Source organism: Phodopus roborovskii, unplaced genomic scaffold (genome assembly GCF_943737965.1).
Source record: "Phodopus roborovskii unplaced genomic scaffold, PHOROB, whole genome shotgun sequence".
NCBI classification, from domain to species: domain Eukaryota; kingdom Metazoa; phylum Chordata; class Mammalia; order Rodentia; family Cricetidae; genus Phodopus; species Phodopus roborovskii.
The window spans coordinates 304148-319531 of record NW_026125893.1 but is presented as its reverse complement, the minus strand read 5'-3'; the positions used below and the strand labels follow the sequence as shown (position 1 = coordinate 319531).

Genomic DNA, 15384 nt, shown 5'->3' with positions numbered 1-15384 from the left:
TGGACAAAACAGCCCTACAGACTACAGCTAGGATATCTGAATCTTCTTCGAATCCCCCAAGACAGCGCCCCTTACCAGCAGGAAGTAGTTTGGAAAGAACGACGCCCAAATTCCCAAATATTGTGTATAAATGTTTGTTTTCATTTAATTGGACTTTGTTATATAAAATTAAATAAAAAATACTCTATATGCAAAAAAAAAAAAAAAAGGCTTCCTAGGAGCTGGAGGGACACTCAGTGGATAAAAGCAATTGCTGTTCTTACAGACAACCTGAGTTCAGTTCCCAGCACAGTTTCAGGGGATCCAGTGCCCTCTTTCAAGCTCCTCAGTCACATACACATAAGACATACATCCACACAGACACATACACACATATATGGAAATGAAAACAATAAAAATACCCTTTCAAAGACTTTCTATCACAAAATGAAATACCCTCAACCATGCTGCTGCATTCTGTTACACTAACAACAACCTCATTGCATGGACCGTAAGCAAATGCAATGCTGGAGCAGACATCAAAAAGAAGATCACCAAGAGCAAAGAGAAACACTCCATCCACAACAAGCCAGCAACTGTCATCAGCCCCAGTGACAGACAACAGAGTCAGAGCCAGAGGCAGACATAAGAGACCACATCAGGACCACATCTCTGACTCACTTGATGCTCCACTTCTACTCCTGCTCAGGGGTGAACAAAGCACGCACCAAGCAACATCTGCCTCCTGAAACCCTCCTTTCTCCCCACCTCAATAAGAGCATTGCCCAAGTTGTGTATAGAAATCATGCATGGAAGATCCCATACACTTAAATAGCCTTAATGCATTTGGGAAGTCATGACAACGCACATAAATTTAACACAAAAGCAAGCCAAAGTCTACTATCTACCACAGGCTCCTCATGCCCTACTCCAGAACCAACTCTGGAGAAACACAGAAGAAACATAGGAAATCTGGATGAGTGGAAAGTTTTTAAAAAATAGAAAATGGAGAATATCTTGAGTTGACAATAGAAGTGTGTGGGTTGACACTGGGCAGAAGACAGCTAGAGCAGTAGCCAGGAGACTGCAGACTGGAAGAAGGGCTTTAGGTTTCTGAGATACTTGGAAGACTCAAGATATCAGCCAAGCTAGCTAAAGGAGGCAGACCATCAAAGCTGCCTGGAAGAAACCAAGACCACCTGAGTTACCTGGAAGAGGGTCACACCAACTAAGCTACCTAGAAGGGAATCTCCAGCTTGTTGAACTACCTAGTCTTCCAGCTGTCACCCGCATGACAGTGGAATTTTGCTGATTTTGTTGTCTTTGAATCATTTCTGCTTCTATAATTAACCCTAATAAACTCACTGGCTCACCTCTTAGACTATGGGGCAGAATTATGGCAAAGGTCAATTCTAGAACTTAACATAAGCCTTGGAAAGCCATGTATGGTTACATAAGCTTGTAACCTAGGAGACTGAAACAGGAGACTCATAAGTTTGAGAACAGTCTGTGTCACATGGTAAGAATCTGTCTCAAAAAAAAAATATAATAAAACAAATAACTACAATATGTAGCTCAGTGGCAGAGGGCTTGCCTAGCACAGTAAAATGTCCTAGGTTAAATTTCTAAGAATACACATATACACACACAACTCAAAGGGGTTTCACAAATGCTTAGAAAACACACTGATCATCAAATCCTAGAACTAGAGAAAATTTTAAATTAATATTAAAACAAATTAAAAATTTTAAAATAAACACAGTAAATATACATAAGGGGTACAAGGTAGTAATATATATATATGTGTGTGTGTGTGTATGAACAAAAATTAAGATTCAAAGGTAATAGGTATTAAAAATATAATAGATACAAAAAGAAAAGTAAATTTAAAATACACAGGTGTTTCTGCCCAACATACACTGGAATGTAGACTTTCTTCTTTTGAAAGCTTTTCTGTTTCCCAGCCTATGCATCCGGGGGGGGGGGGGGGGAGGAAGACTAATAAATTTCCTTTAACTATTAACTATTTAAGGTAATGCAATACTTATCTTTTTCTTTTAACATACATTTTCACCAAAAAAAAAAAGTAAACTCACATTTTCCATTGTAATATCATTTGAGGCATTCATCAAATGCATACTTTTGTCAATAGCTACAATCCCGACTATGGAGTTAGTCTCTGTTACAGAGATCCTAAGAGAGACCTTCTCAGATGGCTTGACAGTAGGTTTACTCCAAAATAGCTTTATCTAAGAAAAGGAAGAGACAAAATTAATTCATTTCATTTACATAACTTTTCTCTAAGGAGAGAAATTTTTAAACTCCCACGTTTGCAATCCATGAATCATCTCCCTGTGGTGCAGATATCAATTATCCATCATCTCTCCACCTGGCTTCCTTCATTTCTCCAATTTCCACTTCAATCCTCAGCTGGTGCTGAGCGTGGGACAGCAGTATTAAGCATCCCTGGGGAAGGCCACCCTCAAAAAGAAGAGACAGGAAATAGGAAAGCTACTGTAGGTCCCTACAAGTCAGTGACTTGGCCTAGAAATGAGCACAGTGAAAGATCTCTGGGAACTCCCAGAACTGTCTTTGCGGTATGAATGGAAAAAGTTCTTTCCAGAAAGGGAGTGATGAGGCCAGACTCACCAGGGTCCTCTACTGACTCCATGGCTCCTTGAACTTCATCTTTATGTTCTTCAAAGCAACTAATACTGCAAAAAGCCCACGACTCCATCATGAGGGAAAGTCCCATTCCTACTGAGGACATCTGTGTCACCTAGCTCAGTCCTAACAACAAATGCACCTTCGACTACACTGCCCAACTGTGATGTTCCCTCTAAGTCGATGAACTGTAGACTGCCTTCCTATCAGGTGTGGCCCCTAGGTGAGGCCATTCCTTTTAGTCTGAAAACACGATCACCATTACCTAAAAATCAGAGGAAGCATCTCTTTGAAAATGAAATGGAATCTTTCTATTTCTTATATCAAAAAATATTTCTTGAAAATACCCTTTAATATGCTCTGTTTCCCTTTATCGGTACTCTTACATGCCGTTCTTAGCTTTATAAGGTGTATATCCTGATTTAAGCCTCCATAACTCCTTTCTAAAATTCACTTGTTTTTAGATAATTATTATAAAGTGAAATTTTTGCCTGAAACTATGAAAATATATTGCTACTTCTTTTAAAGAAAACACTTTTCATAAAATAAAAATAGGAGTTTATATTATACTTTTTAAAAAGTTAGGGTTACTCAGGGCCAGGGTAAAGCTTGACACTAGTACATTTGCTAGTATGCACAAGACCCTAGATTCACTCTCTGGCATATGGAAAATTAACATAAGCTATTTTAAATAAAAGGAAGTATGAATAATTGATGGTACTTGTCAACATTTTAATGATTTTAAAAGAAGAATTAAATCATGACATTGAAACCGATTCTTTCACTTAGGAAGACGGAGGCAGAAGTGGTTAGTGAGAGCAATGCTCATTTTCGAGTCTGTGAGATGACTGCACTGGGTGTCTTGTCAGAGCTGGGGTTGAGGCAGTCTCCTATACAAGCTGCTTAGGCTAAGGACCCCAGTACTAACACAGTGGAGACCAAGCTCCACACAGGCCACTGAGAGCAAGGCATCAGACTCACTGACATTCTGTCCTCATTAGATTTCAGCTGATGAAGGAGACAACCCCACACCCAGCTCTGGTCCACATACATCTCCAATGGCCCTGCTCTCTCCTACACACCCCTCATTTGTTACACCAAGGGTAACACCATACCCAGCCTATGTTACCACTAGAATTCCAGGCTACAGTGATATTAACTCAACTATTTAAAAAACACCAAAATGACATTGATGAATTTAAGTTAAAGTCTTACAGCCAGGAATCACAGCTGAAAAATAATAACTGTGGTGTTTAATATGAAAATATGTATCTACCAAGTATAGGGAGTAATAGAAGTTTCTAGGCAATTTGGATAACTGATATTTTTGCAAAAAAAATATTACTTTTCTCAGACTTCATTAAAATAAAGTTTTAAATATCACCACCTTAAATCTTACCTTATTTTTAAAAACAAACTGAACCGGGATTTTTAGAACATCATTTATAATTTCTCCATCATCAGCAACATAATACACAATTATGCAGGCCTTTGGAGCCCAGGAAGCTTCTGGTGTTAAAGAGAAAATTCTAGAATTTTGTTTGCCTACAGCCACCAACTGTCCCTTTGATACTACCTAAAAATTAAAAAAAAAAAGAAGAGAGTGCAATTATTTGCTAAAGATTATCATATTTCAACTGAAGTTATCTTTATAATAATCTCAGCATACACACAAATTATCTTTACAACATTTTCGCATGCAAAATCTATGTGATAAATTTTGAGGTATAGTTAAATTTCAACAAAAAATAGATACTGTGATTGTTAATACTAACAATGAATCCATGAAGAATAAATGATGGTTGACAAAAAAGTCTATATGTTATAAAAAATAACAATATTAAAACAAACACTAGATTGTAGTAACATTCATGACATCCTTTATGTTATCTTTAATTCCCAATTTTTTGCATTTTTAATTTTCAATTGATACATAATACCTGTATATGTCTATAGAACACAATGCAACATTTCAATACATGTATACAATGCATACAATGTATAATGACTACTATACATTGTATTAATTAATTAAGGTAACTTGTCTATCTAGCCCTTCATACATTGCCCATTTATTTTTTAAATGTTAGAAGTAATTTTTATTTTTATTGTCCTTTGCCAAGTTAATTCCCAACAATAAAACATCTTTGACTATTTTTAACATAATAGTTTGGATGTTGAAAATTTTTCCTCCATCTTTTGAGACAAGTGGTTTTTCTTCATGTAATACATTGCATTTTTAATGTTTCTGTACGGGGTTTGGTGCCCACAGAGGTCAGATGCCTCAAATCCTCTGGAGTTAAGTTATAGGCAGTTGTAAGCTACCCAATGTGTGTGCTTAGCACTGAACTCAGATCTTTTGTAAGGTAGTACATACTCTTAGCCACTGAACCATCTCTCCAGTCCAACATTGGACTTGATATGTCAAATCACTGTCATTTCTGAAATAGCACACACATGCACTGACCATTCTTTGTGTTGGAAATTATTATTTGATGGAAAGGAATACAGAGATCTAATGGGAGCGCTTAATCAGCAAAACTACAAGGCCATGATGGCAAGTTTTATTTTTTTCTTATTTATATTTCATAATTCTACACAATGGATCAATGTTGTCTATATACCAGAAATTTACAATTTACATTTGGTGTAAAATTTAGTTATCTACTTTAAATAAAAATGTAAACATAGTTGAGGAAAGAAAACTGATCATGCAATAAAAAGAGCAAACTAATCTGTAGCAATTTAGTAAGTCTGATGAAAACATAGATAAACAACCCTTAAGATGGTTCTATAACAGGTCATGAACTTAAACTCTGAGAAAGTACCAGCCCTCGAGGTGACAAGGTGAGTGAAGGTTTTTGCCACTCAAGCCTAATGACCTTAGTTTGACCTTCAGAATCCATGGTAAAAGGAAAGAATTGACTCTCAAAAGTTGTTTCTGACCTCCATATACATGCCATGACACACATGTATGTATCCATACATACACATAATAATAAATAAAACCTTAAAATAAAGAAATTACCATATAGCTTAATTCTTTGAAAGGTTTGTTGCCACTAACCACCAATTCAAAAGGTGATCCCACCTAGAAAAGAAATATTATTAATATGTACCTTCTAATTATAAGAATATCAAATCATGTTATAATTATCAAGTGAGTCATAAGCATTACCTTTACATGTTCATCTCTGGTTTTAAGCTGGATGTAGGTGTGACTAGGAGAGGTGAACATGCCATGAACTGCCATATTACTTACACTACCAAGAAAAGAAGCCTGCAACAGAAGAAACAAAGCTATAAATGTTCAACTTCAGTAACTTGAGAAACAATATGATCTGTTGAGTAGTTATGGAAAGCCAGATCACTTTCATTTTTGTTTTCAGGCACATTCACCAGATTGGCTCCTCATCATTTTATAGATCATACTATAAAGAATTTGATAGCTTTAAAACATAAGAAAGGGTCTTTGCTGCTGGGTGGTGGTAGCAGACACCAGAGGCAAGCAGATCTTTATGAGTTCTAGGCCAGCCTGGTCTACAGAGCTAGTCCCAAGAAAACCAAAGCTATACAAAGAAACACTGTCTTGAAAATCAAAAAGAAAGAAGGGACCAAGGGAGGGAGGGAGGCAGGGAGGGAGTGAGGAGAGAAGGAAGGGAAGGAGGGAAGGAGAGAGGGAGGGAGGATGGGAGAGTGGGTCTTTGGCATCATAGCCCAGAAGAAGAAAGTATAGCCCTCACTTACTTCAGAAACAAAGTTGCTAAGAAATGCAGGAAGAGGGAACTAAACAGAAAATGGAGCCTTTCCTTCCAATACAATGCTCAAACAGAAGCAAGAAACATCACACCCTGCCTGACCCACCAAAATAAAGAATCAAAAAAAACAGGCAGGGGTGATGGGACACACTTGTGAGGTGAAAGCAGAAGGACCACAAATTTGAGGGCAGTCCAGACTACACAGTGAGCACCTGTCCAGGCTGGGATATATAACAAGACTATCTCAAAAAAGAGCAGCAAAAAGGAAAGAGCTCCCAACAGTGTTATTCCCTACCCTGTTAGAACTTTCATGTGGGCAGTGCTTATATCAAAAGAAAAGTCACAGGAATTATAGGGCATTCCCAGACATGCCACACTGGGAAAGAAAGCTCGTGAAAAGTGATTCCAAATAACAGAAAATCAACCAAGACAAGGGTTTGGGAAGCTTCTCTGTGGAATCTTCACATTGCCAGGTTTCTCTGTTGTCTTAGAAATGACAAGGAAACATCTAAAGTAGATCCTAGCCACTGTGGCAAATGGCATCTAACACTTTCCCTGAATCTAAAGCAGACATGTGTCCACTTCCTGTGCCCTTTGACTCTGAGAAGGTGTCTCCCACAAAATTACAATAGCAATAATGTCACTGCTGTGTCATGGAAAGAGACTGTACCTTCAATAGCAGTTCACTGGAATTGTATAGAATTGGTAATTCAATCTTAAAGATTCCATTTTGGGGGATGGTATAATTTATGATCTGGACGTCATCTGTTTTTTGCTCTCTACTGTTCCATATACTCCAAATGTTGGTATCTTCCCTCTGGCTTACTACCAGGACTAAATCATTTCTTCTTTCTTCATGAGTTAGTGCATTGCCATCAGAGCGGCTGACCTTCACCTAATCGTTAAAACAAAGCATTTTAAGACAGGCAATAGGAAAAGCAAAAGAGTAGAACCCTGTTGAATGTAGTTTCTGTCTGTGCTATTCCCAAATGCTGAACCCACAATGCTACAATTATTGATAGCACCCCAATCCACATTCAGCAACCCTTCTCCAGGAAGGTCTGACACCATGGTCACTGCCTCTTTATTCACGTGGTTTTCTTGCCTTCCACAACTCTTGCTTCATATCCTTCTTTTTGCGCTCTATTGTAATTGCCCTGGCAGGAGTGAAATTATTCAAAATAGATGCTTGTATCCTGCACTTTAGCTATGAGATTACTAAAATATTGAACACAAGATATTGGCATTTCCCCCAGAAAACTCATGCTGGTAGATGAGAAAGGCCTGGACCAGCCAGAGGGGAAACCTTTCTCCCAGAGTTCTAGCTTGTTACAAGAGAGACAATGATGGGCTGTCAGGTGGGACCTTGCCACACCTTGCAACTGCTTGGATATGCCAAGTCTGACCTCTACTTAAACATTCACTTCATGACTCCAAAAATTGACATGGAAGTATGGGGTGGCTAAATCTCTTTGTACCTCTTCCCACTCTAGCCACAATGAATAAATCTTTTTGTTTTTCACCACTAATTTGTCTGCTTTAATTAGCTTCTCAAGGACATGGCTTTCCTGGGTTTCCTAGCTATGACCCCAAGTCTGGTAACACTCTGTGTCCCCTTTGGTTCCTTGTTCTTTTCCTTTCTTCAAAATTTCCAACACTCAGTTGGCTTAGCTTCATAGTTCTTTATGGTACCCTAAATTCAAAATTCCCATCCTCAATGTATCCTGGAGCTCATACTCAATCGCTCCATTTGAGGAAATCCTTACCTGATACCCAATCACTTCAAACTCAGCACACTAACATCAAGCCACCATCATACCTTTCCTATTTTTACTAACCACCACCTGACAGACTGGTGATCTCAATTTTTCTACACAGTCCCCACCTCCCAAACTCAGTGAGTACCAAGTCCCATATTTCTCTGTCCTCCCTTTCCACTCCCATAGCTACCACAACAGAGCTTCTCCTATCCTCAATCCTGGCTGCTGCTGCCCTCTTCTCACAGACCTCAGTCTTTCACAAGTACTGCTTTTGTAGTATCCCTCCCTTTAACCATCCTCCACACATGCTCTACCTCACTCCCACCCCACCTGTATTCATAAGCTCCAAGTCTTCTCACTGCCTACAGCAGTTCAATCCAATCATGAGGCCCTCCCTTAACTGGGGTCTTCTAGAGTCTCCTAACGTAAGCTTTGCTTCCTGTTTAGTCAAGCCAAGTCCTCAGCTGCAAGTACCCGGGTCCAGTCAGTCTTGCCAACAGCTCTTTTTGTTTTATGTCATCTTTCTACCTACCACGTCAATGCTCAAACATTTAAAACACTACTAATTTTGTCATCATTCAAGGCTTCCTCTTCCATAAAGTATCCCTTAGTAATCTCCATCCCCAAACAACCTTTCCCTCCTAGGTGTCCTTCAGCTTCATAAGCCTGTCCAAGCACCATGCCCTGCACATTGTCAAAATTCACCCATGTTGGGGAATGGAGCATAAATATGAGCAATGAGCAAATGGCATGGATATGAAAATGTCATAAAGAAATACATCATTCTGTGTGCTTTCAAAAAAGTTTATTTTCTTAATTTACTCAACTACTGAGTATTAATTCAACATGCTTTCTAAAAAATGAAATTAAAATTTAGTCCTTAACATCAAACTAAAATTTTGATTGTCATTTCTTCATTAATAAAAGCTTCAATGTTGTATTCCACATCAAACAAACTGCTAGTTAATTTGTGGGAGAATTTGACTGTTCTTAAAAACCACTATTAAAAAAAAATATGTAAGACAAAGGTTATTTGGGAACAATTCTCCATGTCCATATATCTAAAGAGGGAAAGTAACAAATCTTTTTGACTTAACTTTAAAGACACAAGCACATGATTTCCCACAGTCTCATTTCAGGGTTATGAACTAGTAGTAAATATACCAACTTACAGTGGCTGTGAAGTTTAGAGATGGCTTCAAGACAGTTGCATAATCAAAAAACTCAATGATGTAATCATGTTGCTTGAAAAACACATTGGCACTTGCAATTCTTGAGATACCTGTATTGAGGATTGCATCATTTGGAATGCAAAAGCAGTATGTCATCAATGGCTTGGGTCTGCCTAAGCTTATCACTGAAAGGGCTGAAGATATCAGGGCACATAAGCTTACTTCCATTATTGACTATGGTTCCAAGAGAAGCACAGAATTCTAGCATGTGAGTCTCCCTCAACGGCCAAAAGGAGAAAGCACAGACAAAATCAATCTGTTAAAATAGTAATATAAGACTCCAAATAAGTTTTACATTCTTCTTAAAAGAGCAAATTGTATAGGAACAGGGGACATTTCACAGTAAGTGGTTAAGAAGAAAAGAAAGAGGAAGTCCCTCCGCTGAAAATGTAGGCCTCCTGTGTTTTTTTTTCATGCTAGAAGAACAGAGCTGAGATGGGACTACTATTATCATAGATAGTTGAAGTACAGACTTTCATAGAAAGTTAAAGTTTTCAACACTAAATTACCTCCTTAGGTACAAGCTGATCCAACATTCCAAACAGCTGGACAAAACAGCCCTACAGACTACAGCTAGGATATCTGAATCTTCTTCGAATCCCCCAAGACAGCGCCCCTTACCAGCAGGAAGTAGTTTGGAAAGAACGACGCCCAAATTCCCAAATATTGTGTATAAATGTTTGTTTTCATTTAATTGGACTTTGTTATATAAAATTAAATAAAAAAATAAATATTAAAAAAAAATTACCTCCTTAGAAAGGCAGTGAATCCCCTCTCCTGAGAATGCTAGCCCAGTAGACAGCCAGAAGACAGCAAATGATTTTACCATCGTTAGGGCTACAAACCTGTGAGTGATTCCGTCACAGTAGCTACAATCTCAATGGGCCCAGGGATGACGGGGTCCATGTGTACATAATGCTCATTCGAGAAATCCATTACCTTCTTCATCTCTTTGTCATCAAAAGAGAAGTTTGTGGATCCATTTAGCTGTTTTGTTTAAAAATTCCATTTTACTTTTCACTTTAGGAATTCAAATTCTAGAAACAAAACTCTAAGTAATATTTGACTTAATTCTGTCCCACTTTGTTTGCCCACTTAATGCTAGAAAGTTCTTGTTTCATCTTAAGAGTTTAATTTTGGTAATTCTGTATAAAACTTTATTTTTAGAAGAAAATGTTAAATTTTCCATACTGTGATCTGAGTCATAACTCTTTATACCATCTATAACACATTATGTTGAGAATGGGTGTAAACTTTCATAAGCACTACATTTTCCTGTGGTCCCTATAATTAATCTCTATACCATCTAGCCTCAAATTTGCTAGATGGCAGAGGCTGGTCTAGAACTACTGATCTTCTTTCCTTTACCTCCCTCAAGGGCTGAAATAACAGGTATGTGCCACCACAATCTGCTGGGTTCTATAATTCTTCTTTTAGTCAAAATTAAAATGTCCCTGTGGAAATTATAAAAATATCTGCAAAAGTTACCTTGAAGGTTTTTGTGATATTTTTCTTTGCTCCCCAAAAGGATAAAGATAAAAATGTAAGTGTTACATATCCCCTCACTGGCTTCCCATATGTATACCTGAGGGGAGGGGGGGAAAGTAGTATTATTACATTTTTACTTGATGGTGTCGGAGGACCCCAACAAAAACATCATTTTCAATAAGCAGACACTAACAGTTCAACAGAAAGAATTACATTAAAAACACACCTCTCCTGCAATTAAAAAAAGACACAAGTCAGTCAAGTTAGCACCGTAATTCCAGCACTCATGAGGCTGAGACAGGACAAATTCTAGGCCGGCTTGGGCTGTTTCTCAACCATGTCTCAAGTAAACATGAAGCAACAAGGAAAACACTATGCACGAGGGACAGTCTTAACAAATGGTGACTCTTCAGACTAAGTCTCCAATGGAAATCAGAACCGGAAAAATCTTAAAATCAGTTCAAACACTGCCAGTCCTCAGCCTCAGCCCAGTGAGAGAACATGGAGAGCTGGCTCCGCCCACAGAGAACAGGAGGGAGAGCCAGCTCCACCCACAGAGAACAGGGAGGGAGAGCCGGCTCCGCCCACAGAGAACAGGGAGGGAGAGCTGCCATTGCAGGAAGGTGCAGTGAGCTCTAGCAGACTATGAAAATCTTTCAGCACTGGACTGGCCATCACTGCTTGTCTACAAATTCACAGCCTGTAAGAATGTTTAAATGCTAACTGAAGTTATAAACATCATAACCAGTTGTCACACATCCCAGGATTCAGTGTTTCCTTTATCTGTTAATTAGACACAGAAGTAACCTTTCCTCTGGGCCAACTCCAAAGCAAACACATAAGTTTCCAAATTATGAGGAAGGAAAAAAATCCACCTTCAAACATACTATCCTTCTACACAAAAGCAGTGATGTTAGTAGAGACCTGACTGGAAACCGCGGCATCAAAATCTCTCACCCGAGTCCTCAGCACCTAACATGGCCTGTGTCTCATTAAATATTAAGTACAGGCAAAACCAGAATGCCAGGATTTTTTTTGGGGGGGGGGGGGGGGGGGGTGTTAAGACAGAGTTTCTGTGTAACTTTGATGCCTGTCCTGGAACTTGCTCTGTAGACCAGGCTGGCCTCGAACTCAGAGATCCACCTGCCTCTGCCTCCCCAATGCTGGGATTAAAGACTTACACCACCACCGCCCAGCTCAGGATATTATATTTTAAAACTGTCTTATCATATGATAGCTCAAAATCCTTTAAAATAGTAGCTTAATATATTCTGGAAGACAAATCTTTTTTTAAATTTTGATTTAAATCTGAAGCTGGGGCTACAGAGACAACTCTGTGGTTAAGTTCTTTTCGCATTCTGAGCCATTTCCCCAGCCCCTAAAAATACAACATTTTAGAGGCAAAGAGTCACAGATGCAAAGACTTGTGGCAACCTGTCCTATGCTAAATGAAGTATTACAGACATTTGCTTACTACACATTAGGGTCTTTTTGCTTTTAAAAAGCTAAACCTTGTGTTAGCATTCTTAAGTGTGTGCAGAGCTTTCTGTCATCTGTTTCACAACAGTTTAGAGCCATTCCAAAAGAAAGACATGCCTTACTTTGCTGTGACGCTACCACTTAAATTCTTAGAGTTCAAAGAACAATACAACGGTGTCTGCAAGGTAACTTCAAACTTCGGCAACACTGGAAAAGAAAAGCAATCTTTTGAGTACTCAATTTTACCAGCTTCTTCAGCTAAGCCAAACAAAAATAAGAGTTGTTCTAAATACTTGATGATTGGTATTTCTTGAACTTAGATTTATTCACACATACGTTAACATAAATTTTAAACTCTTTATGTTATTCAAAATTAGAAACACTGAGGTCAACTTTATATAATAATGAAACGGTTTTCGTTTGATTGCTTTAAATGTATTATTATTATTATTATTATTATTTTACATGTATATCTGAGTGCCAGGGTGTATGTATGGGCACTACACACATGTGGTACACAAACATACATGAATACAAAACATTTATACATATAAAATAAAAATAAATCTCAAAAAAATAAAAACAGAAATATTGTCTTAAGAAAAAACTGACATTGTAGATATTTTGCCTACTTTCTTCTTTATAATGAAATTTAAGAACATTTACAAAGAAATATGTGTTTGATGCTACAAGGAACACTAAAGTTTTACCTTTATTGGGATTTTTATTTTAAGTAGCATGTCTTTTGAAAATTTCTCATCTCTACAGAAAGTAATAAATGGGTGTTTTTTCCTTCAAAATAAATTGAGGAACTCTTACCATATTCTGAGACCTCAAATGATTGGTAATACTGCTGGTCCTATTGGGAAGAAAGGAAAAAAAAACAAGTATGCATTAGTTTATTTTGTTCTCTTATCTGTATAATATTTAGGAAACTATTTTCAAATTACATTTATAATGGTTTAAGAATCAAAACAATTCATTTTATCTTAATCTGTAGAAATTTATTTTTAGTTAATTGCAGTACCAAGTTTGTGAGACAGAGTTTTCTTCCCAATTTGTTCACATAAAAAGGTAACCTCTCTAATTACAAGTCATTTAAAGAAATTTGTTTAATCTGATTTACATCATTTACAAAACAAAAATTAGGTTGAAGAGTTATAAATTTATGAAGCCATGATAATACATATCAAATGAACAGAAAAAGACTTCAAGTTTGTTTTGGATATTTTACAAAAACATGGAAAAAAATTATTCATAAGTAAAATGTTTACAAATAATCAAGAAGACAAAGTTATCATGAACCAAACATCTTCCACCTTCTAACCCCTTGAATTATTTTCTACTATAACATTTAAATCAATACATCCTACCCTACTTTAACAGATATCATTAATTAATCTCTTTTCAAAGATTTACAGAAAAACAGGTTTCCCATTATATCATTTTCTACCTTGTGATACTATGAAATCTTAATAACAAAAATCACAAATAGCTAAGTGATTTCACCGTGAACCTGTACTCTAAGCTGGATCTTCTGTTTATCATAGCAAACACAGCAGCAAAGATAAAATAGTAGCATTCCTAGAAATCACAACTAATCTAAAGCATCTACTTTAAGATTTTTTTTTTTTTTTTTTTTTTTTTTTTGAGGCATGGCCTGTCCCCAGGACAGCCTGGAATAGGCTATATAACCCAGGCTAAGCTAAAATTAATGGCAGTCCTTCTGCCTCAGCCTCCCATAGGCACCACATCTGGTTCATATTACTTAACCCTGAAGAAAAGACACAGTTCATTTCAAAGTATAAAACAAGTCTATATACCCTAACAAAATAGTTGTCTAGGTCTGGGATGGAGATCAGTGGCAGAACACTTAACAAGCACATATCAGTCTCAGAGCTTAATCACCACACTGAAAGAAATAGAGTTATTCAAAGTTTGGTTTAAATATTATCATTTAAAGGTTATACTAAATAGGGGACGGAGAGGTGGCTCAGTGTTTAAGACATTTGCTGCTCTTCCAAAGGACTCAAATTAGGTTTCCAGTACCTACAACAGTTGACTCACAATCTCCTGTAACTCCAGCTCCACATCTGATGCCCTCTTCTGGCCAATGTGGGCACCTACATGCACACATGCACATACACACACACACACACACACACACACACACAGAGAGAGAATGACATAAAATTTTAAATACACATGTATACTCTAAATAAATGTTATTTGGATAAGCCTTAAGAATCTCCATATTGATGATTCCCACTTCAATTGTTTGCATATTATATATAGGAATATTATAAGCTTCATGTATCTGACTCACTATACTTTGTCATCTTCAAAAACCAAATCAAGAAGGCAATTGTTGCCTGACATTTTCAGGAAGATATAAAGTTAACATCTGCCCCCAAATTGAGACAGCAACAACAGCCCCAAAACTTCCCCATATCATGATAAGTAAAATGAGTTTATTAGATAACTAGTTTATTGGATAACTAGAAATAACTGTATTTTTCAGAAATTGCCTCCATTACCACCACCAGGTTCCTATACTATCCGACTCTAAGACCATGGCAAAATTGATAGAAATCTACATTCAGAGTCCTACCTAGTGTAAAAAATAAATGATCACAAGCTCAGACAACACAGAGCTGCCCAGTTTTAAAAAGTAGAAATGAGCCAGTCCTAGTGGTGCACACCTTTAGTCCCAGTGCTCAAACTGTCCCAAAACAACAATGACAACAAAAAGTATAAAATGACAAGCTCAAACACTGTACGGTACAGACAAAGCCAGACTCTAGGAATGTTCTGTTTATTTGTACTCTGTCTCATCAGGGATGATAATAATGGTCTTGGCAAATATGTCCAATCATGGGGAGAGTCACTTGTTTCATTTCAGTCTGACACACACAGAACAGCTGACTGGTAGCTTGCTACAAGGGGTGAGGGGGGGGGAGGCATGGTCACTCTGAATAGGATTCAACTAGTCTATTTTCAGTAATTTATCTATGTTGCCTGATT

The 15384-nt window shown here is 37.5% G+C and overlaps 1 protein-coding gene across 1 annotated transcript in view; it reads right to left on the bottom strand.

The window, feature by feature from the left end:
* The window catches only part of Cd109 (CD109 molecule), a 90934-nt gene that overhangs the window by 38268 nt on the left and 37282 nt on the right, over positions 1–15384 (bottom strand). The window contains exons 6-15 of the mRNA XM_051178907.1: positions 13180–13219; positions 12483–12567; positions 10882–10978; positions 10239–10380; positions 9334–9443; positions 7072–7296; positions 5822–5923; positions 5672–5734; positions 4043–4219; positions 2076–2228 (exon numbers count right to left, since the gene is read on the bottom strand). Of these exons, the coding sequence (XP_051034864.1) occupies positions 2076–2228; positions 4043–4219; positions 5672–5734; positions 5822–5923; positions 7072–7296; positions 9334–9443; positions 10239–10380; positions 10882–10978; positions 12483–12567; positions 13180–13219 (1194 nt within the window). The remainder of the gene's footprint in view (positions 1–2075; positions 2229–4042; positions 4220–5671; positions 5735–5821; positions 5924–7071; positions 7297–9333; positions 9444–10238; positions 10381–10881; positions 10979–12482; positions 12568–13179; positions 13220–15384) is intronic.